Genomic DNA, 23089 nt, shown 5'->3' with positions numbered 1-23089 from the left:
TCAACTCCCAACCCCCTCCCCCGATCTGCGCATGCCCAGAGCCGGGCGACCTAAAACCCTGCTCCGGCTCCGGCTCCAACGGCCCCGCAAGAGCCCGGCAGAGCCGCGGCGCCTTCGCAGCCGGGTTCCCCCGCCCCCCACGTCTCTTCCGTACCCAGAGAGTCAGGAACTACATCTCCCAGCCTGCCCCGGGGCCGCTTCCGCCCTCCCCGGCCCAGGTAAGGGTTCGGGTTTCAGCGGCTGTTATTACTGCGCATGCTCCGTGCGAGCCCCGCTCGTGCTCCCCCCCCCGCTCCGAACGTCACTTCCGCCGCGTGTGACGCGGGAGGCCGGCCGAGCAGGTGGGGCTCCGCCCTGGGGTCTGTGCTGGGGGTGGGGGGGCTCCGTCATTAACCCCCCCGTGCCCGGCCGGGGGGGGGGGGGGGGGCTTTCTCCAGCCGGGACCCGCCCCCCGCGCTCTGCCCGCCCCCGCCCCGGTGAGTGGGAGACCCCGCGGGGGGGGGCAGGAAAGTGACTGCGCCCGGCACGGCTGGGGTGATGGGGGGGGGGCAGAGACTGGGGCCCGCGGGGGGGGTCCCTTGGGGGGAGGGGGATGTCGGGCGGGGGGGGGTTGAACTGTCTCTGTGCAGCCAGGAAATTCCCGGGGGGGGAAGTGGGGGGAGTTATTTGGATCCTGTCCCTGTTTGTGCCCCTTCACCCCCCCCCACGGGCACAAATGCCCCCCAGTTTTCCCCTTTCCCCTCTCGGTAGCTCCCACGTGGCTGTAAACTCCCCCCCACCCCCCATTGATCCGCTCTCTCGTCTCCCCTGATCCCCCCCCCCTCCCTCCTCCTCACATGTCCATTGAAACTCCCCTCCCGTGGGGGGGGGCCGGATTTCCCTCCCCCCCCCCCGTTTTATCCGCAGCGATTTGTCCCGGTGTCGGTGGGAAGTTGGAGCCCGGAGCCATCCCCCAACCTGGCTGCCCCGGCGTGGGGGTGGGAGGAGACGCCGGGTCTCTGCCGGGGCGGGGAAGGGACTCCTTTGGTTCCGCTTTTTTCTAGCCTTGTGTTCAGAGACTGTGTTACAGGATGGAGGGAGCGGGAAGGAGAAGGGAGTTTGAAAATGTCTCGGTGGGCTTAGCCTGGCGGGAGGGGCCCGGTCTACACTGTAATACAGAGAACAAGCATTTTCCTGGCATGGCAGAATCTAGGCTGCCTGTCTGCAGGGAAAGGGCCTGGGGGAATCGTGATGTGAAATGAACTAAAGCCTGCTCCTAAACCTGCACAACTGCCCTTCTCGCCCTGCCAGGCTGCAGAATGACGCCCACATCTCGCTCCAGCTCATCCCGTCCTCCCAGGGGACGGGGGAGACAAATGGCTGCAGCGGAGCCACCTCAGATAGGGATTATGGAGGGAGCAGGGTGTTTTGGGGGTTCCTGCAGGAGAGAGAGGGACAGCAAATACACCGGAGAGGGGAAGGTTTGCATCGTCTGCTTTGGAGGTTGGAGCGGGGCAGGAAATGCACAGGGTGGAGAAAGGGAGGAGGCCAGGGGGTGGCAGACCTGCTGGGAGTTGTTTAATAAGTGGCCTAGATTCTAGGAACAGACTCATGAGGTTCAGAGGTGGAAATGCCCTAATTTGTTGAACAGAAAATAACCCAGCTACATGGGGCTGGGAAAACGGACCAGACTCGCAGTGCTGGAGCCTGATCCAGCTAATCAGCGGCAGCGCTGAGATTTGAAAGGACCACTCACCAGTCAGGCTCAGGGAAGCTGCCCCTCGCTTCATATCCAGCTCCTCACAAGGAGGAGGGTGTTGGGCTTCCAACCAGGGAGTCGCCCTGGACCCTGCTAGGGGCTCCCTCTCCTGTATCCGTCTGTGGTTGGTCGGAGTGTGATGGATCTGCTGAGAGAGAGGAGGGGCTCTCTCTTCGCCCCCTCACCCTGGCATTTCCTGGATGCTGTGAGTGGGATGGGGGTGCAACTCTGTTGACTGTGAGCCTCCTAGAGCTTCCATTTGATTGGCTCCTCTCCCCCACGAATAGTGGGGCTGTGAGTGGGGCAGCAGGTCCTGAGTGTGGGACTCTTGCTCTTTCAGAGGCTGGTGACCTTCGAGGAGGTGGCTGTGTAGAAGACTGGGCTCTGGTGGACTCCGCTCAGAGAGCCCTCTACAGAGACGTCATGCAGAAGAACTATGAGAATGTGACCTCCCTGGGTAAGGATTCCTGTGCCCTCGATTCTTGGAAGGGGAAATGAAGAGATAAGGTTCATGCCAGCCCCACAATGCCACCTCTGCTCTGTCCTGTTTCTGCATCACCCCAACATGCCACTGACACATACAATACCACTCTACCCTCTCCTCCTACAGAACACTTCAGGAACAGAGCACAGGAGCAGTATCTCACAGTGTCAAATATCTTCTGTTTGCTGAAATAAAACTGGGGGTTAGGTTCAGCATAACCAACAGAAGGTTCCTACCCCTGACCTTCTCTCAAACCCTGAGCCTTCTCCACCCAGACCAGAATGTGCTTGGTGTATAACAAGCAGGCTGCTGGAGTCAGAGCTTGCTGGTCCAGGGTTACTGATCACACAGACCTTGAATGCTGGCTGGGGGAATCCAAACAAGGGAGCTCCAACAGCAGAACACTGAATCTCACCCAGGATTACAGATGAGGCAACGCCTCACAGGTCTGGATAGCCCCTGTGCATGTGAAAATGGCCTAGGTTGCTAGTGAAACTTCTTTAGACCTGGAGAGTCTTTGCTCCCCCTTCACCATGTGCGGTAGCCACAATCTCTCTTCTCTGCAGATTCCTTGGATCTTGGAGTGCAGCATTCCTGAAGTCACATGACCCAATTCTTATTTTTCACATTCTGCTTTTCCAGACTACTTAGTCTGTTGTTCCTGAATTGTAGCTTCTAATTTCCCAGTGTTCTCAACAGCCAGGGACTTTCCCACTCCCTCCCATTGCGCTGGATTCATTAGATTCCCTAGTACATAAATCTGGCCATACTGGGTCAGATCAAAGGTCCAGCTAGCCCAGTATCCTGTCTTCTGAGAGTGGCCAATATCAGGTGTCCCAGAAGGAATGAATAGAACAGGCAGTCATCAAGTGATTCATCTCCTGTTGCCCATCTTATGGCAAAGAGAGGTTAGGGACACCATCCCTGTCCATTGTGGCTAATGGCCATTCATGGACCTATCCTCCATGAATTTATTTTGTTCTTTTTTTGAACTCTGTTATAGTCTTGGCCTTCACAACTTTCTCTGGCAAAGAGTTCAACAGGTTGATTGTCCATTGTGTGAAGAAATACTTCCTTTGGTTTGTTTTAAATCTGCTGCCTAGTACTTTAATTGGGAGACTCTCAGTTCTTGTGTTAGGAGGAGGAGTAAATAACAGTTCATTATCTACTTTCTCCACAGCAGTCTTGACTTTATAGACTTCTATCATATCTCCTCTTCTTTGTCTCTTTTCCAAGCTGAAAGGTTCCAGTCTTTTTAATCTCTCCATATACGGAATCTGTTTCATACCCCTAATAATTTCTGTTCCCCTTTTCTGAATCTTTTCGAATTCCAAAAATCTCTTTTTGAGATGGGTGATGACATCTGCTCCCAGTATTCAAGATGTGGGTGTACCATGGATTTATATAGAGGCAATATGATATTTTCTCTGTTATTATCGATCCCTTTCTTAATGATTCCAGCGTTCTGGTTGTTTTTTTGACGGCCGCTGCACATTGAGTGGATCTTTTCAGAGAACTCTCCGTAATGACTCCAAGATCTGTCTCTTGAGTGGAAACAACTAATTTAGACCCGATCATTTTATATGTATAGTTGGGATTATGTTTTCCAATGGGCTGCAATATATGTTATCCTGATAGGTTGTACTGCTGAGATCCTGCATTCAGTGATATCCCTGCCCTTCCTGTTCCCTTTCTCCACTGAACCCCACCAGCCCATTCTTAGTGTTCCCAGCTTCCCCAGGACTCTCTCATTATGTCTGGACCTCTGTCAGCAAGAAGCAGTGCCAGGGAGACTTGCCCTCTGTCTGCAGTCTTCAATTTCTGGGACATGGATTTATTTTCTCTGTGTTGTAAGAGGCTCTGTTATAATGAGTTTCTCTGACATTACCCAGAGTACAGTCTGGACTGTTGAACAGTTGTATCCACTCAGTTCTCCAACCTGGGGTACCTTTTCCACTGTCTGACTGTAAGAACAGCCTCTCTTGGCCAGTAAACACCCCGTCTCCAGCATGTAACTCTCTCCCAGCTACACAGTACTGAGTGCTGCTAGTCAGCCACTCATGAATTACACCTCAGGAGAACATCAGCAAATTGTCAAGTGCCAGACTTTCCCCCAGAAATGTGCATCTTGCACCATCCAGCACATTACTGAACAGCACAAGCTCATATTAAATCTTTAATTTCATCAGTGGAAAATGACATACACCAGCCTTGTTATCCCAAATGGAATTCCCCAGAGACTTTAATCCAAACACACTGGTGTGACGTTCCCCTCTGGTGTTATCTGCACTGGTGATCTGCTAGGCCTCTCCAATCCTTGACTCTGGGACCCAGCCTTACCCTCCTCTACTGTGAGAAACCCCACTCCTGGGCTGTTCACGCACAGCCTCTGGCATGTAAGCTGCTCCCAGCTACTGGCAAGCGAATGACACTAGCCAATATCTCTGGTCCCAGACACAACTCTAGGAACTGCCATCTTGCAGTGTCCAGTAATGCTTGCTGGATGATGCAAGGTTGTATAAGTTTGTCAATTTAACAAAGAAATTCATCTGTACCAGGCTTGTTACCTAAAGGGGAGCCTTTGACATACTTCAAACCAAACACACTGCTTCAGGTAGAATAAACAAAGAGATTTATTAGCTATAAAGATAGATGTTAAATGATTATAAATTAAAGTATAACCAGTCTGATTTGGTCAAATGAAATAACAGCAAAACACATTCTAAGCTGATCTTAACACTTTCAGTGTCCTTACAAACTTAGATGCTTCTAACCCAGGCTGGCTGGTTACTTTTCAGTCAGGCTCTCCCCTTTGATCAGCACTTTAGTTGCTTGGTGATGTCTGTAGATGTAGGTGGAAGAGAGAGAGCCAGCATGGCAAATGTGTCTCCCTTTTATCATGTCCTTTCTTCCCTCATGGCTTTCCTGCCCCCCCACCCTCAATTCAGAGTCAGGTGAGCATTTATGAGTCTCTCCAAGCAAAGTTGAGCAATTCCTGTGGTGTGGCCTCATGCAGGTCAGTCATTGCAATGCAGCTTCCTTGCTGGACAGTGGCTGTTGATGGGTTGACACCCCACTCAGGCATTGGTTACTTTCCTTGCTGTTGCCTCTGGGGAGCCAATATCTGGCTGATTTCCCCCAACTTACAGCATGTTTTAGTGACAACCATGCTACACAATTCTCATAACGTCATATGCATTAATGATATACATGTATGGATAGAGAAATGAGTTTCAGCAGATCATAACCATTCTCCTGTTACTTTACAAGGCATGCTTTATACTTGAGATCGGGAATATATGGAAATGAGGAAAACGGGGGTTACGGCATGCTTCCCCAAGGTATAGAATGTGTCACCTCTCCCCCCTTAGTTTACTGCAAGAGGGTTAGTCCCTGACTAGTTCGAAGGCAGTTTCCCCATTCACACACAGCAAACCAGTTTTTTTTAGGGGTTTTTCTGCTGTGATAGCCTGTGAACAGGTTTAAATCTTAATTGAAAAGTAGCATTATCATAAGGTTTATCATCTGTGTCAAAATTCTTATCCCCAAAACTTAACATTAATACCAAAGTTTTTGGGTGTTTACAAGTATCTTTATGATACCACGCCCTCTGTTCAGATATTCTAGTTTGAGGTTAGTTTATTCATTACCCATGGTTTCCTTTGAGTCTCTCCCATGTAATCAGTCACTGGCTTTTCCTTCCCTCCAGTGTTCCCTTCTGTGTGAGCTCTTAATTTAATCATATTTCTGGAATTTTGGTGCCTCGCGGTCTGATAAGATAGTTGTTCATGGGGATCCTACACATTGCTCCCCAAAGGGCCAGACAATCTCCCAACCCCAGGACTTTACGTATGCAGAAAATCCAGCTCCCCTTTTGGGGTTACCTTGTGTTTCCCCCTCCTAGCACTGAGTCCTTCCCTGCGCCCTAGAGGGCTGTGATCTGTGCTGTCTCGGCTAGATGTGTTTACCCTTTGATCAGATTCACCCTTTCCCAGCAGCTCTCCCGTAACTGCTCCCTGTCTCTCACCAGCCTGGGGGCAAACACCCCCTTCTCTGTCTGTTGGGTCATTTGTATTCTGGCAAACTACCACACGGCAATTTCCTGGTCTCAACTCCTCTGCTGTGACAGGCCGTTGGAGCTGCATCTTGATGTAAAACTTTGCTTTCCAAAACCTTATCAGAAATAACATCCTGAAAAACTGGGACCTGGATTGGGGTACCCTCCGCCACCCCTTTCTCTGTCCCCAAGAAGTCAGCTGTGTGACTGCTCCCCTCTGGGAAGTCAGTTACACAGCTCCTTCTCAAAACCTGGGTCACAGGCTGAGTGCCATCCTCCTAGTGTCCTGGGCATCCTGCCTCAAGTGACTAGTGAGAAGATATTCCTGTATTCCCACTATTCCTTCCCCCGTTTCCTCCTCTGGGTCTCCTCATAAAACACATTTCTCTGTGCTCTGTAAGAAGGGATCCGTCTCTTCTTCATCTGCAATACTCTGCCAGCTAACAACTGGGACAGTTTCCTTAATTACAGATGACACCTCTCCTGCCCCTGTCCCTGAGGGCCTGTTGACTTCTGCTGGAAAGGAGCTTGTCTCGGCCTCTCCCATACTTGGAAGCACCCTACTTCCCTGTGTTACAGAGTCACAGGAATCCTCACCACCTGAGTGGTTTCTGAGATCCCCTGCCCCTTCTCTGGGATCTCCTCTGGGACACATTGCTAGATGCTCCCTAGAGTGTGTTTTTCCCTCTGCTTCAGCTGTGACCTTCTGGCAGCTAACAACCTGGACAGATCTTTCTCTGGCAGGCATTACACCTCCATCCCTTCCTGATGTGGTGTTACTTCCAGCTGCAGTGCAGGAGTTGGTCTCAACCACCCTCTCACCTGGAAGCATGTGGCTTCCCCCAGCTGCAGAAGAATCAAGGAGACTCTCTCCCATTCTCTCAGCAGTTCCTGAGACCTTACCCTTTCCCTCGGGGGTCCCAGCATAACACTCCCTCCTGCTGCAGGTAAATACTTTAACCTGAGCTACGTGGAAAAAATCATTACCAAGGAGCAGGTAGAATAGAAGGTGTTCCATTACCCCCACAGTCAAAACACTTCCCAAACCACATGGATTTTTAGCTAGTGGTATGAGGAATTTGCTTTCACCCACCCCCACAATCTCTGCCATTTGGGACCACACTCTCTCTGACCAGAGAGATCTGAGCCCCTGTATCCCTCTGCCCCAAGTATTCTCTGCCATCAATTTGGACAGCCTTAACATGCTCCATATCTGGTTCTGCAGAGGCTAACCTCACAGAGCCAATATGATAGGTTTCAGTTATTTGGGGGTTTCTGTGCTGAGGACAACAGAACTAACATGAGCTATTGGTTGCCTGCTTCCTCCTAGCACAGGGCATTTGTTGACAGAACAAGGAGTAATGGTCTCAAGTTGGAGAGAAGGGTGTTTAGGTTGGATATTAGGCAAAACTTTTTGAAAAGATATTGAACTTTATAAAGCATTAAGGTACCTAAAGGGTTAAACGCTAAATACGAAATCAAACAACACTAGTTACCTGTATCTGGCAAAAAATTTCTCGGTTTTGCAACTTTGAATGAAAGAGTCAAATGGATTTTAGTTGTATTATTTAAAAACAAAACCAATTCATCGTAAACCCACAAAACAAGAGTTTTGCAAACCAGGAGTGTTGCTTTAGGTCTTAAACACTCCACATATTTACACACTCTATTTATACACTCCTTTTTTTCCTGAACATTCTTTGCACTGCTTGAATTTTTACACAGCTGTACATAGATAACATTTGTATACATTTGGGGGCAGTTATGTTCCACTAGGAACCCCTTATGTTCTTTTAGCGAATTTCACTAATTTGCTCATAGGCTAATGATTTAAATGAGATTGTCTCTCTGCCTGTCTTATTTACAGACATTCCTTTGGAATACAGCCCATTTTCCCTTCAGAATGGCTGCAAAGGAAACCAAGCGTTCTCTTTCTATAACTGTCACAGGGTCCACCCTCTTGTCTCTGCGCCCTGTGCTTGGGCTGGTTAAATAAAGAGTCCCAACACCACCTTCAGCTGTTTCACCAGCCTGTCTTTATTTACAGTGCTTTATGCAGCCCCAATTCCCCTAACAGCTATTCCCTCACAGACCCTCCCCAGGATCTTCTAGCTCTTGAGGCTCCCGTCAGTTGGTAAGGAGACAGAGATGTAGCCCTCCTGTCTCCTTCCTGAGCTTCTTCCAGCATTTATATAGCCGTCCCAGACCTCAGCCCAGCTCTCTCTACTTGGCTCAGCTTATTACTCTGAGCCAGCCCTTACTAGGGCCTGCAGCTGGGCTCCCTGCTGAGTGCCTGGGCCCTTGCGTCTGGCCTCCCTGCGAGAAAGCGGGGCGCAGCCAGCTTTTTAGCAGGGCATCTAAGGGGTTTACCTCTGCCCTGCTACAATAATCCTTTGCCTTTTTAACATTTTTACAATGTTCAACTGCTTAATTCCCTCCAGCCTCTGCAGAGTTAACTTCTCAGTCTTATTTTTAATCGCCTGTTAATCTCCCAAAATGACACCTTCATCAACTCCGATTTCACCATTCATAGAATCATAATAATAGAATATCAGGGTTGGAAGGGCCCTCAGGAGGTCATCTAGTCCAACCCCTTGCTCAAAGCAGGACCGATCCCCAACTAAATCATCCCAGCCAGGGCTTCGTCAAGCCTGACCTTAAAAACCTCTAAGGAAGGAGATTCCACCACATCCCTAGGTAACACATTCTAGTGTTTCACCACCCTCCTAGTGAAAAAGTTTTTCCTAATATCCAACCTAAATCTCCCCCACTGCAACTTGAGACCATTACTCCTTGTTCTGTCATCTGCTACCACTGAGAACAGTCTAGATCCATCCTCTTTTTGGAACCCCCTTTCAGGTAGTTGAAAGCAGCTATCAAATCCCCCCTCATTCTTCTCTTCCATAGACTAAACAATCCCAGTTCCCTCAGCCTCTCCTCATAAGTCATGTGTTCCAGCCCCCTAATCGTTTTGTTTTGTTGCCCTCCGCTGGACTCTATGCAATTTTTCCACATCCTTCTTGTAGTGTGGGGCCCAAAACTGGACACAGTACTCCAGATGAGGCCTCACCAATGCTGAATAGAGGGGAATGATCACGTCCCTTGATCTGGCAATGCCCCCTACTTATATAACCCAAAATGCCATTAGCCTTCTTGGCAACAAGGTCACACTGTTGACTAATATCCAGCTTCTCGTCCACTGTAACCCCTAGGTCCTTTTCTGCAGAACTGCTGCCGAGCCATTCGATCCCTAGACTGTAGCAGTACATGGGTTTCTTTCGTCCTAAGTGCAGGACTCTGCACTTGTCCTTGTTGAACCTCATCAGATTTCTTTTGGCCCAATCCTCTCATTGGTCTAGGTCCCTCTGTCCTATCCCTACTCTCCAGCGTATCTACCACTCCTCCCAGTTTAGTGTCATCTGTAAACTTGCTGAGGGTGCAGTCCATGCCATCCTCCAGATCATTAATGAAGATATTAAACAAAATTGGCCCCAGGACCGACCCTTGGGGCACTCCACTTGATACCGACTGCCAACTAGACATGGAGCCATTGATCACTTCCCGTTGAGCCTGACTATCTAGCCAGCTTTCTATCCACCTTATAGTCCATTCATCCAGCCCATACTTCATTAACTTGCTGGCAAGAATACGGTGGGGTTCCAGGGATCTGAATTCCATAAGCCGATACTTACTTTTTTGCCACTATGCCCTCAGGGCTTCCAACCTGTTTTCGTTTTTTGTTGCTTGTTTGGGCCTGACCCTACTTTCCTCGCTGAACCCTCCCTTTTCATGGACACAGGCTTTGTTCCACTACCAATTTAGGAAGGAGGCCTGCCTGGTCCCTTTCCTTAACCATTTCTTTTAAAATTGGGGAAATCACAATATCATTCACAAAAAAATACTACATTGCCCAAACTCCTATATCCTTCAGAGTTTGGTTTAACAGAGCAAGATCTGTTTAAAAGGGGAGTAATCTGTCAAACAAAGTATCGTCATTGGATTGCTTCCTTTTAAACATTTCTTACGCAGGTGCTGCCATTATTCTCCCACACTCCTTTATTCTTTAGAGTTGGGTCTCGCATAGAAAATACTGCCTAAACATTTTCTTTAATGAATTTGTTTTACCTCTATAACTTTTCCATGCCCACGTTCATGCTGGGACTTACAAAACACATAAGTCTATACCCACTAAAAAGAATTCTGCCTGACAGAGCGGGGGAAACACTATGCTCTCTACGCTTTGGGCTTGGTCCCGCTATGACCAAGCGTATATTCACCTATCCAGTTTCCCCCGACAGATGGGTTGGAGCTAGGACTCCTATTGCGTGTATCTTCTCCGACCGGGGGTGTGTACAACTGAATGATTACTTTGTATGTATGGTATACCTTTTAGCAATATTTAGCAGTATGTTCAACAATCACAGTGCATGTTTTCACCCTTTTGCAATTCTCCACCAAAAATCTTATGCTTATAAGAAGCACACAAGATCTTTTTCAGGGGAGAAGGCAATATGCTGTGTTTATTGAAGATACAGTAATTAGTATATATGCATTCAGTCACACCACACACAAACACACTGTCCCGCCAGTTGATGTTATAGTTACCAGTCTGGAGTCCGGATCGATCTAGCAGCCAGCTAGGCTGATCCCTGGTAGGGAGGAGCCAATTTCCATTTGTTGCTACACAATGTTCCGGGGAAATCTTGGCAGGACAAACCCAAATTTTTATGGCAAGGCACCCTGTTTATATACAGATTTTCCTTCATTGGGACTGTCATAAAGGGAAGGGTAATCGCCTTTCTGTATACAGTGCTATAAAATTCCTCCTGGCCAGAGGCAAAACCCTTTCACCTGTAAAGGGTTAAGAAGCTAAGGTAACCTTGCTGGCACCTGACCCAAAATCTCCAATGAGGGGACAAGATACTTTCAAATCTGGAAGTGGGGGAAACAAAGGGGTCTGTCTGTCTGTGTGATGCTTTTGCCGGGAACAGATCAGGAATGCAGCCTTCCAACTCCTGTAAAGTTAGTAAGTAATCTAGCTAGAAAATGCGTTAGATTTCCTTTTGTTTAATGGCTGGTAAAATAAGCTGTGCTAGAGGGAATGTATATTCCTGTTTTTGAGTCTTTTTGTAACTTAAGATTTTGCCTAGAGGGATTCTCTATGTTTTGAATCTGATTAACCTGTAAGGTATTTACCATCCTGATTTTACAGAGGTGATTCTTTTACCTTTTCTTTCATTAAAATTCTTCTTCTAAGAATCTGATTTTTCTTTGTTCTTAAGATCCAAGGGTTTGGGTCTGTGTTCACCTATACCAATTGGTGAGGATTATTATCAAGCCTTCCCCAGGAAAGGGGGTATAGGGCTTGGGGGGGGCGTATTTTGGGGAAAGACATTTCCAAGTGGTCTCTTTCCCTGTTCTTTATTTAAAACACTTGGCGGTGGCAGCATACTGTTCAAGGACAAGGCAAAGTTTGTACCTTGGGGAAGTTTTTAACCTAAGCTGGTAAGAATAAACTTAGGGGGTCTTTCATGCAGGTCCCCACATCTGTACCCTAGAGTTCAGAGTGGGGAAGGAACCTTGACAGGGACCAATGAGTTTTGCACCATTATTCTGTAATCAATTAGTGTTCGAGTGCTTGTTTTCTTAAATTGTGCTCCTTATCCTTTTATCTTTTTCTTCCATCAGGATCCTCAGGGAGTTATCCCAAGCTGGTTTTGATCATAGCTATCTTGTCCCCTGTGATAGGGGCCTGTCTCAGCTTTAGAGTCATCAATCTGCCCTCTTCTCACATTTCACTAGGGGCTTGTTGCAGCCTCCTGGTGCCCTTGCATCTGTCTCCAGTTCCTTCCTCATACATCTGGTTCAGCGATGGCCTTCACACTTATCTCTTAACACACACATTCCTCATTCACACACACAACAGAATTAATTTACATACAACATTTTGAACAAGAACATCAAATTGCAATGCAAAAGAAAACAATCATGGCATTCGTTTACTTATTTTAAAATGCCAAACCTACAACAAATTGGTGACCCTCAAAGGTCTGTTACTGCCTTGAAATCAGTCCAGACACAGATTATGGCTGCTGTATCTCTATCCATTGGCCCATTAGGCCCTTCCTTTCTGTTATTCAAAAAGGGTGGCTGGCAGGATTTGATCAGATCATACACTAAATACATTTAATACATGCTACATTCTTATTCTTTATCCTTCATTCTAAATTATATAAAATACAAACATAAAATCCTACTACTACATTTGGGGTAAGAGTTTGGGGGAGTTCAGTTCCTGATTTTTACTTGACCTCTCTGCAGAATTTGGTTTGGTTTGGCCTTCCCTCTTCCGTCCCTGTTTTGAGGTTTCTGTCTCTGTCACAGCTGGTGATGCAATGGTGTGTGAGAAAGAAGAGCAGAATTCTCAGCAAGAAAATGTTGAGCAAGTGGATAAACACAGAAAATTATCGCAAAGATTGAAAAGAAATGCATCCAGGAGTCACGAGCAGGGAAAATCCTGTGAGACTCATCACAGACCAGAAAGAGAACAGGGAAACCAGCCAGGGGAGGAGGAGGGTAAGTTAATTTCAAGTCAGGGAATTCACAAGGACCTCAAGGAAATCACAACACAGCAGGAAATCTTCCAGGGAAAGAGAGAAAAAACATGCACTAAGCGTGGGGAAAATGTACGTGACGACTCAGCCCTTATAAAGCATCAGAGAATCCATGCAGGAGAGAGGCCCTATGAATGCAGTAAGTGTGGGAAAACCTTCAATCACAGTTCAAATCTTTTTAGGCATCAGAGAGTCCACACAGGAGAGAGGCCCTATGAATGCAGTAAGTGTGGGAAAAGCTTCACTCGCTCTTCAGGCCTTTTTCAGCATCAGAGAATCCACTCAGAGGAGAGGCCCTATGAATGCAGTAAGTGTGGGAAAAGCTTCACTCGCTCTTCAGGCCTTTTTCAGCATCAGAGAATCCACTCAGAGGAGAGGCCCTATGAATGCAATGAGTGCGGGGAAAGCTTCACTACCAGCTCAGCCCTTTCTGAACATCAGAAAATCCACACCGGTGTGAGACCCTATGAATGCCGTGAGTGTGGGAAAACCTTCAATCGCAGCTGGACTCTTATTCGGCATCAGAGAATCCACACAGGGGAGAGGCCCTATGAATGCAGTGAGTGTGGGAAAAACTTCACTCACAGTTCACACCTTAATAGGCATCAGAGAATCCATACAGGGGAGAGGCCGTATGAATGCAGTGAGTGTGGGAAAAGCTTCTCTCACACTTCAGGCCTTTTTCAACATCAGAGAATCCACACAGGGGAGAGGCCCTATCAATGCAGTGAGTGTGGGAAAAGCTTCACTACCAACTCAGCCCTTTCTGAACATCAGAGGATTCACACAGGGGAGAGGCCCTATGAATGCCGTGAGTGTGGGGAAAGCTTCACTACCCGTTCAGCTGTTTCTGAACATCAGAAAATCCACACCAGTGTGAGACCCTATGAATGTCTTGAGTGTGGGAAAACCTTCAGTCGCAGCTCGACCCTTATACGGCATCAGAGAATCCACACAGAGGAGAGGCCCTATGAATGCAGTGAGTGTGGGAAAAACTTCACTCACCGATCAGCCCTTTCTGAACATCAGACAATCCACACCGGTATGAGACCCTATGAATGCCGTGAGTGTGGAAAAACCTTCAGTCGCAGCTGGACCCTTGTTAGGCATCAGAGAATCCACACAGGGGAGAGGCCCTATAAATGCAGTGAGTGTGGGAAAAACTTCACTCACCAATCAGCCCTTTCTGAACATCAGAATATCCACACCGATGTGAGACCTTATGAATGCACTGAATGTCAGAAAACCTTCAATCGCAGGTCGCACCTTATTAGGCATCAGACAATCCACACAGGAGAGAGGCCCTATAAATGCAGTGAGTGTGGGAAAAGCTTCATTAGCAGTTCAGTCCTTTCTGAACATCAGAGAACCCACACAGGGGAGAGGCCCTATGAATGCCGTGAGTGTGGGAATACCTTCTCTTGGCACTCAGCCCATGTTAGACATCAGAGAAACTGCAAGGGAGATCAGGACCGTAAAAACCTCTAGGGCTATCTTTACTTTTTTTCTTAGAATATCAGGGTTGGAAGGGACCCCAGGAGGTCATCTAGTCCAATGCCCTGCTCAAAGCAAGACCAATCCCCAATTTTTGCCCCAGATCCCTAAATGACCCCCTCAGGGATTGAACTCACAACCGTGGGTTTAGCAGGCCAATGCTCAAACCACTGAGCTATCCCTTTCCCCCACCCCCATGAGTGGCCCATTTTTGCCTTTTGCCATTCACCCTGTTTTGAAGTTGACCCATATATCCTTTCTATCAACTCCATTGTCCCATGAGTAATTCGAGTGTGCCCTTCCTACAGGGAACCAGGGAGTATCACATTTATACAATTCCTCCTATTGCAAAGTTATTGTCAGAGTCACCAATGATAGATTGTATCATTGCCAGTTCTCACGTTGCTCTGGGTTGTGCTGAAGAGCAGTTATATTGGGAACTTTTAAAATTGATATTTAAAGGAAGAGGGGTAGGGGCAGGGGAGGAAAGTGTCATTTCAGCCTTCGTGACACTGGAAGGAGATGGGGAGACTCAGATTCCCTCCTTCCCCATCACTGCAGAACGGTTACCTTTTGTCTGAGCCATGCAGAGTTTATCTTCATCACGTTCTACCCATCCACTTCTCAAAGTGTCATGTGAGGAAGAGTTCTCAGCTGTCTGTGCGTGGAGATGATGCTTTGACTTCTTTAATCCTATATCAGAGTCGCTATGACTGGAGATGAAAGTGTCAAAGACCTGGAAGGGGAATTCAGATGGATCCCAAACACAGTGTGATTTGGAGTTTAAATCCCAGGTTCCATCTATTGTTAAAGCCACTTCTGGCTAAGTGGCTGTCCTGTTCTCTCTCCCTCCCCCCTTCCCCCCCCACCCCCCATTATTTGGATGCTATGATACTAAAAATGTTGTAAATAACATAACTGACTCTTGAGACAGTGCTGAGTGAGGTATGTTTGACTGGATCAGAGAAGAATGTGATGGGAGAATCTCTTGTCCCAATTCTGAATAATCAGATGTAACCTGCTCTGAAATTTCACTTGACACTTTCATTGTCATGTATTCTATCTCTCTGTGATGTGGGTTTCTATCTTTCCTGAATACCGTTTGGTCAGCCAAACGGATATTAGTTCAGTTTGATAGGAAGTAGCTCAGATTTACTGGAGAATTTAAGACAAACGACCATTTGCTAAACTGATTGTTTCTCACTTCAGCGTTCAGTTGCTTTTTCCCCATCCCTCCATGATGACGTGGAGAAAGTTCAAGTGCAGTTCTGTCAACAGCAGAGAACTCTCTAAATCACTGCTGTTTCTTTGTCCAGTAAGTTGAACAAAGAAACAGCCATGATTTAAAATGTTCACTCAGAAATGGTGAACGAGCAGAACCCCAACTAATTGGTGGCTGTGCATATGATTAGAGTGTGTTTCAATTGTTTAAGTCAATATTGTCTGTGATAATCAGGGGAGAGAATGCCATGGTAAGTGATTTTGAACTAGGCAAAATGCCCGTGTATTTGGTTCCCAAAGCATGTGTAACCCAGGCCCTACAGAACAGTGCTCCTAGCTCATCCTATGGTCTAGGAGATGCTGCCCTTCACAACACAGATGTTGAGGAAATAGGATTGAATGAATTTATCCTTTGTGGGTGCTAAAAACGTGTGTGTAAAATGAAATCAGTTTTGGAAAAGTAATAGCTGCAGAAAAATCCCTATTTTTGAATAGAATCTCCAGCTCTGGTAACCAAGAGGTTCTGATCCAGGCCTGTATCCAGTCCCTTGCCTGGAACCGTGCCACCAAATTAAAGAAAAGCTGGGCATGTTTTGGGAAGCTATTCCTCACTAACACTGTTGAGATTTTAGCGGTTTGGTAAAGGAGTCTACTTCAGAGCATTGTAAATGTACCCTACCCAAGGCCATGGATTTTGAAAGAACTGGGGTGGAAAAAGTGCACACTCCGTTCCTGGTTTCCACCCCAGGAAAGGAAGCGATGGTGACCAATGACCCAAGGAAAATTGTTTGCACAACTCCACTTCTTAGTGCAGTGTCACTGATTACAGTTCCAGAGGATACTAGGGCTATACTGAGAACAATCCTCCTTCACCGTTTGGATCCAAAGAAAGAGAGCTTCATAGGACGTTCCTTCCCTGTGGATCCCAGACTGACCGCCTGATTGGGTAACAAGGACTTTCAGGCTGTAGAAATGATGGTAACCTTTGAGGCAACGAATGAGCCAGGCTCCAATTTCGGACTCCTGGATACTCGCATGTTGAGTCCTGATTCCATGGTTTTGCATCTGGCCCTCCAGCTACACAATAAAGGTGATGTTACCACAGCTGCAGCAATGTCGCCGTGCTGCCGTAGCATCGCTATGAGCCAATGGGAGAGATCTCTCGTGTTGGACGTCATTAGTCCAACCCCCACAAGCGGTGGTAGCTATGTTGGCAGGAGACGCTCTCCTGATGATGTGGTGCTGTCTACACAGGGAGTTAGGTCTGTGTAACTATGTTGCTCAGCGGTGTGGATTTTTCACACCCCTGAGCTATATACTTTTACCGATAAATGTCTTTAGTGTAGACCAGACAGCTTCATCTTTTGTTGTATGCATTTACATCCCTTCTCCTCTACCTTCTCCTACTTTGAAAGATTAAAAAGAGTGAAAAGAGGTATTTTTCCTCATGATACAAACATTCCCACCTAGGAGACCTTGTTCACCAACACACGTGGAGAAGAACTAGAGATATATGAACTCACAGAAGTGGTTGGGACAAACCACCACTTGAGCCAAGGTATAGCTGTTGGCAGTGGGGATTAAAAGAAAACGAACATGTATGACAAGAATTTGTGATCTTTGAATATGTTGTTGTTACCAATGAGAATGAAATTATAGGTGAAGTGATTGGTTAAAGAGTAAGAGACTAATTGTGTGATCTGAATTATTTTGGAAAACTGAAAGTTGTCTTGTTTTTTGTTTTGTTAGTTGTACAGGAAATGATGGCTGATCTTGAAAAGTTAATTTGATTTAATTTACCCCCTGTAGTGTAAGGAGTTCTGACAGAAAACCTCACAGAAAAGGTTGGGGTGGGAGAAAGTGTGAGAGAAATAGTGACAGGTTTAGAGTAGCAGCCGTGTTAGTCTGTATCCGCAAAAAGAACAGGAGGACTTGTGGCACCTTAGAGACTAACACATTTATTTGAGCATAAGCTTTCGTGGGTTACAGCCCACTTCATCGGATGCATAGAATGGAACATATAGTAAGAAGGGAGACACACACGCACACACAAGGTGTAAGTAGCCATACAAACTGTGAGAGGCTAATTAATTAAGATGAGCTATTATCAGCAGGAGGAATCTTTCTCTGTTAAGTATCCTCTCACCTTCTTGTCAACTGTTTAAATGGGTGGACTTGATTATCACTACAGAAGTTTTTTTCTCCTGCTGATAACAGCTCATCTTAATTAATTAGCCTCTTACAGTTTGTATGGCAACTTCCACCGTGTGTGTGTGTGTGTGTGTGTAAAATCTCTTCTTCCGATATGTTCCATTCTATACATCCAATGAAGGGGGCTGTAACCCACGAAAGCTTATGCTCTAATAAATTGGTTAGTCTCTAAGGTGCCACAAGTCCTACAGTTCTTTTTGTGAGAACTAGTGTATAAGAGGAAAAGGAGGACTTGTGGCACCTTAGAGACTAACCAATTTATTTGAGCATGAGCTTTCATGAGCTACAGCTCACTTCATCGGATGCATACTGTGGAAACTGCAGCAGACGTTATATATACACACAGAAATCATGAAACAATACCTCCTCCCACCCCACTGTCCTGCTGGTAATAGCTTATCTAAAGTGATCATCAAGTTGGGCCATTTCCAGCACAAATCCAGGTTTTCTCACCTTCCACCCCCCCACACACAAACTCACTCTCCTGCTGGTAATAGCCCATCCAAAGTGACAACTCTCTTCACAATGTGCATGATAATCAAGGTGGGCCATTTCCTGCACAAATCCAGGTTCTCTCACCCCCTCACCGCCCTCCAAAAACCACACACACAAACTCACTCTCCTGCTGGTAATAGCTCATCCAAAGTGACCACTCTCCCTACAATGTGCATGGTAATCAAGGTGGGTCATGTCCAGCACAAATCCACAAATTCGGGGGGGGGGGGGTTGTGGATTTGTGCTGGACATGACCCACCTTGATTACCATGCACATTGTAGGGAGAGTGGTCACTTTGGATGAGCTATTACCAGCAGGAGAGTGAGTTTGTGTGTGTGGTTTTTGGAGGGCGGTGAGGGGGTGAGAGAACCTGGATTTGTGCAGGAAATGGCCCACCTTGATTATCATGCACATTGTGAAGAGAGTTGTCACTTTGGATGGGCTATTACCAGCAGGAGAGTGAGTTTGTGTGTGGGGGGGTGGAAGGTGAGAAAACCTGGATTTGTGCTGGAAATGGCCCAACTTGATGATCACTTTAGATAAGCTATTACCAGCAGGACAATGGGGTGGGAGGAGGTATTGTTTCATGATTTCTGTGTGTATATAATGTCTGCTGCAGTTTCCACGGTATGCATCCGATGAAGTGAGCTGTAGTTCACGAAAGCTCATGCTCAAATAAATTGGTTAGTCTCTAAGGTGCCACAAGTACTCCTTTTCTTTTTGCAAATACAGACTAACACGGCTGTTACTCTGAAACTAGTGTATAAGAGAATATTGGGCCAGTGTAGATTTTAATTGTTTCTATTTTAAATAGAACATATTTTGCTTAGCTTCAAAGTCAATTTCTATTAAAAGGAAAACTACTGGAGGAGACAAGTTGTATAACCTTTTTCCCCGCTTAGACTGTAAGGGTCACTGACTTCCCCACTTCTGTAATTTGCAAAGGAAAAGCATGACATCTGTCACAGGATGTGTCCAGCAGGTAGGAAAGTTGCAATCGTCAACCATCAATATAAAGGAAAAAGCTGAAGTCCATTGCCTTTCATATGAAAAAAGCCATCTAAAGGCTGGTCTACACTGGGAAGCTATGTGGACATAGCCACATCTCTCAGGGGTGTGAAAAATCCACTCCCCTGAGAGAAGTAGTTAATGTGATCTGAGCCCCAGTGTAGACAGGGTTAGGTTGTCAGAAGAATGCTTCCCGTGTTTGAAGGGTAGATATACGCTGAGAGAGACGGATCTCCTATGACAGAGGTGGGCAAACTGCAGCTTGCGAGGCTGTCCTGCCTGGCCCTTGAATTCCTGGCTGTGGAGGCTAGACCCCTGCCCCTCCCCTGCTGTCCCTCCTCCCTGGCAGCTGCACCAGCAGCATGGCTGTGAACTCCCGCTGCTCTGAGCGGCATGGAAAGGGGGCAGTGGGGGATAAGGGGCAGGAGCCTTGGGGGGCCGTCAGGGGACAAGGAGTAGGGGGGTTTGGATAAGGCATGGGAGTCTCAGGGGGTAGGGCTGTGGATAGGCAAGCAGGGGCTTGGATAGGATGGGATCCTGGGAGGGTAGTTTGGGGTAGGGGGCCCGGGGGCGGGGGGCGGTTAGGGGACAAGGAGCAGGGGGAGTTGGGATGGGTCAGAAGTTCTGAGTGGGGCAGTCAGGGGGCAGGAAGTGGGAGGGGGCCAAGCTGTTCGGGGGTGGGCACAGCCTTCCCTACCTGGTCCTCCGTACAGTTTCTCAACCCTGATGTGGCCCTCAATGTGGCTCTCAGGGAATCCAGTCATGACCTCAATTTCAATTTCGACTTTTCTCCCTGTATGTGAGAAATCTCCTAATATAGAGGGCTGAGCCAGCTATCAGATCACCTGGTTCCTCAACTGTAGCTACAGCTCTTTGTACCCATCAATCCAAAGACTGAGAGAAGTGGAGAGTTTCAGCCGTTATCATTTTAGTGTCGTCTTCTTCCTTTCTCTATTTTTTGTGCTGGCCGTTCTATTATATCAGAGTGGGACTGTATAGCTCAGTGCATGTGTGACAAAAGCTCATTGGTGCCAATTAGCAAAGGGGTCACTGTTATTCACAAGCAACTCCGGTCTCAGACCTGACAAACTTGCCACACCTAATACACTGCTTTTATGATATTTATTCAGGAAGCATAGCAGTAAGACCTCTACTGAAAGCTTGTAAATTATTGTTACTCCTAGTCACTACGAGAGCTTTGTACGAGTCATACTGAAGGAGTAATAGAAGTACATGGAAAATTATGCCCATATGGTATTGTCATGAAAGGGAGTCACTCCAATAATTTGTCTTGGGGTGGACGGCCCATTCCAGTGGGAGGGAATTGTCACCCCTCCCTTGCTAGCCAATTATACGATATATTACTCTATTGTCAAGCTTTGAACAAACCTAGAAAAGCCAACAGAAAACTATCAAAGACAAACTCTAGACATCAAAACTCTGTGGAACTGAAAAGGACACTATGACAATGAGGAGATGGTCCTTTCTGTGAATAAAGAAAAAAGACGGATTCAGTTTATAACAGGGTGGAGAAAAACACTCTGGTCCATTCACCAAGGTGATCCCTGATGACCAGTGGTGCTTCATCAAAGGCAATCGCTGCAATAGACTGAAGTGTGAGGTGAGAATCTACTTAGATAGGGAAAGGTGACTATTAGAGGCTGTAGGTTGCATTTTGTAATTTTGTTCTGTTGGTAATGCATGGTTTCCATTTCACACGTTTGTTTCTGTTTAAATCTCTATCCCTTGTTAAATAAATTTCTGTTTGTTCAATAACTGTACTCAAGTGCTGTGTGTGATGCAGTAGAAATGGTCTACAGTAAAACTGGTAACCTGGGATATACCGTTCCTTCAGGAAGCTAGGATCTGGGATTTCTCTGAGTATCTGGTGATCGGGGCTGGACCTCAGAGGAGGACACATGGAAGAAACTCAGGGGTTTGGGTACCTCTATTGTCAACTGGCAGGGCTGCTGTAGCTCAGAGGAGGGTGCTTGAGTGCCTGACCAGCTGGATGAATTTGGTCGCAAACATCCAGCTGCCAAATGCAAAAGTCCCTCTTCCTAGTTGAAGGTGGCAACAAGGAGACTCACAGCCCTCAGCACCCTGAGAAGGGTCACAGTGTGCATCTATGTTGATCCACCTGTCATGTCCACCCTGGGAAGGCACCCTATAGCATAGTTCCCTGAATCAAAATAGCCCTAAAACTCTGCCCTGTGAAATCATGGAACATGTACTCTTCCGTCTGTGAAAACATGTAAAGAATCCAAGCACTGGAGGGGAGGGATTGGGTCCAGAGGGACCTAGACAAATTGGAGGATTGGGCCAAAAGAAATCTGAGGTTCAACAATGACAAGTTCAGAGTTCTGCACTTAAGATGGAAGAATCCCATGTACTGCTCCAGACGAGGGACCGAATGGCTCGGCAGCAGTTCTGCAGAAAAGGACCTAGGGGTTACAGTGGACGAGAAGTTGGATATGAGTCAACAGTGTGCTCTTGTTGCCAAGAAGGCTAACGGCATTTTGGGCTGTATAAGTAGGGGCATTGCCAGCAGATTGAGGGACGTGATTGTTCCCCTCTGTTTGGCACTGGTGAGGCTACACCTGGAGTACTGTGTTTAGTTTTGCCCCCCGCCCAAAGGATGTGGACAAATTGGAGAGAGTCCAGCAGAGGACAATGGAAATGATTAGGGGCCTGGAGCACATGACTTACAAGGAGAGGCTGAGGGAACTGGGGTTATTTAGGCTGTGGAAGAGAAGAATGAGGGGGGATTTGATAGCAGCCTTCAGCTACCTGAAAGGGGGCTCTGAAGAGGATGGAGCTCGGCTGTTCTCAGTGGTGGCAGATGACAGAAAAAGGAGCAATGGTTTCAAGTTGAAGTGTGGGAAACACTATTTCGCTTGGCAGGTGGTGAAGCACTGGAATGGGTTCCCTAGGGAGGTGGTGGAATCTCCATTCTTAAAGTTTTTAAGGCCCAGCTTGACAAAGCCCTGGCTGGGATGATTTAGTTGGGGTTGGTCCTGCTTTGAGCAGGGGGTTGGGCTAGATACCTCCTGAAGTCTTTTCCAACCTTGATCTTCTATGATTATAGGCCACTGTCGGCTCTGGAAACAGGAGGACTCTTAGTGTAACACCTAAAAACCAGGGCCTGTGTGCGGTTGCAGCTCTGTGGTAGAGTGCATGTTTTTCATATATAAGGCCCTGGATTGAATCCCCATCATCTCCAGGTTCTCCTGCTGCTTTGCTTGTGCCCAGCAAGCATGTTCTGTCATCTGCCACCACTGAGAACAGCCGAGCTCCATCCTCAGCAGGGAGTGAATTCAGCATTTTCCCCCTATCCCAGACATTCCACGAAATAACAATAGCAGGATAAAGAAAGCGGGGAGGGAACATCTCCCAGCCAGGGCTAGATGTGCCCAGGGCCCCCTGCTTCTCCATTGTTTCCGTTGCAGAAGGGAGGGTTCCATAGAATTCAACACCCTGCTTTGCACAAGAGACAGACAAAGATCGTGCTGTTCCTGTGTCTGTGCAAAGAAAATTGTCCTTGTGTGTGAAAGAGAGGCAGGAAATGGCCCCACGGTGGGACAATATCCTCAGGATTAAGAGCAAAGGACTCAGGCTGAGAACTGATTTAACTCCACTCATGAAGAAATTGTCTTCCAGGGAGAGATTGCAAACTTGTGACATTAATCCAGACCCTGGGGGTTTGGGCTGCTTTAACTCTTGGAAAAAACATGAACTTGATTCCAAGAAGGGGGGGAGAAGAAGC

The 23089-nt window shown here is 47.1% G+C and overlaps 1 protein-coding gene across 2 annotated transcripts; it reads left to right on the top strand.

The window, feature by feature from the left end:
* The first annotated feature begins 326 nt into the window (after positions 1 to 326).
* Positions 327 to 17565, top strand: LOC144258275 (uncharacterized). 2 transcript variants are annotated; one of them, XM_077806719.1, is made up of 3 exons: positions 327 to 341; positions 2079 to 2195; positions 12664 to 17565. In XM_077806719.1, the coding sequence occupies exons 2-3, from the start codon at positions 2162 to 2164 to the stop codon at positions 14379 to 14381; spliced, it is 1752 nt and encodes a 583-aa protein (XP_077662845.1). In that variant the 5' UTR covers positions 327 to 341; positions 2079 to 2161; the 3' UTR covers positions 14382 to 17565. The 2 variants fall into 2 exon arrangements, with proteins under 2 accessions (XP_077662845.1, XP_077662844.1); XM_077806718.1 differs by lacking the exon at positions 327 to 341 and adding an exon at positions 423 to 476.
* Positions 17566 to 23089: the final 5524 nt, after the last annotated feature.

The sequence above is a fragment of the Eretmochelys imbricata genome, chromosome 28 (assembly GCF_965152235.1).
Source record: "Eretmochelys imbricata isolate rEreImb1 chromosome 28, rEreImb1.hap1, whole genome shotgun sequence".
Lineage (NCBI taxonomy): Eukaryota > Metazoa > Chordata > Testudines > Cheloniidae > Eretmochelys > Eretmochelys imbricata.
This window is presented reverse-complemented; position numbering and strand designations above follow the sequence as displayed.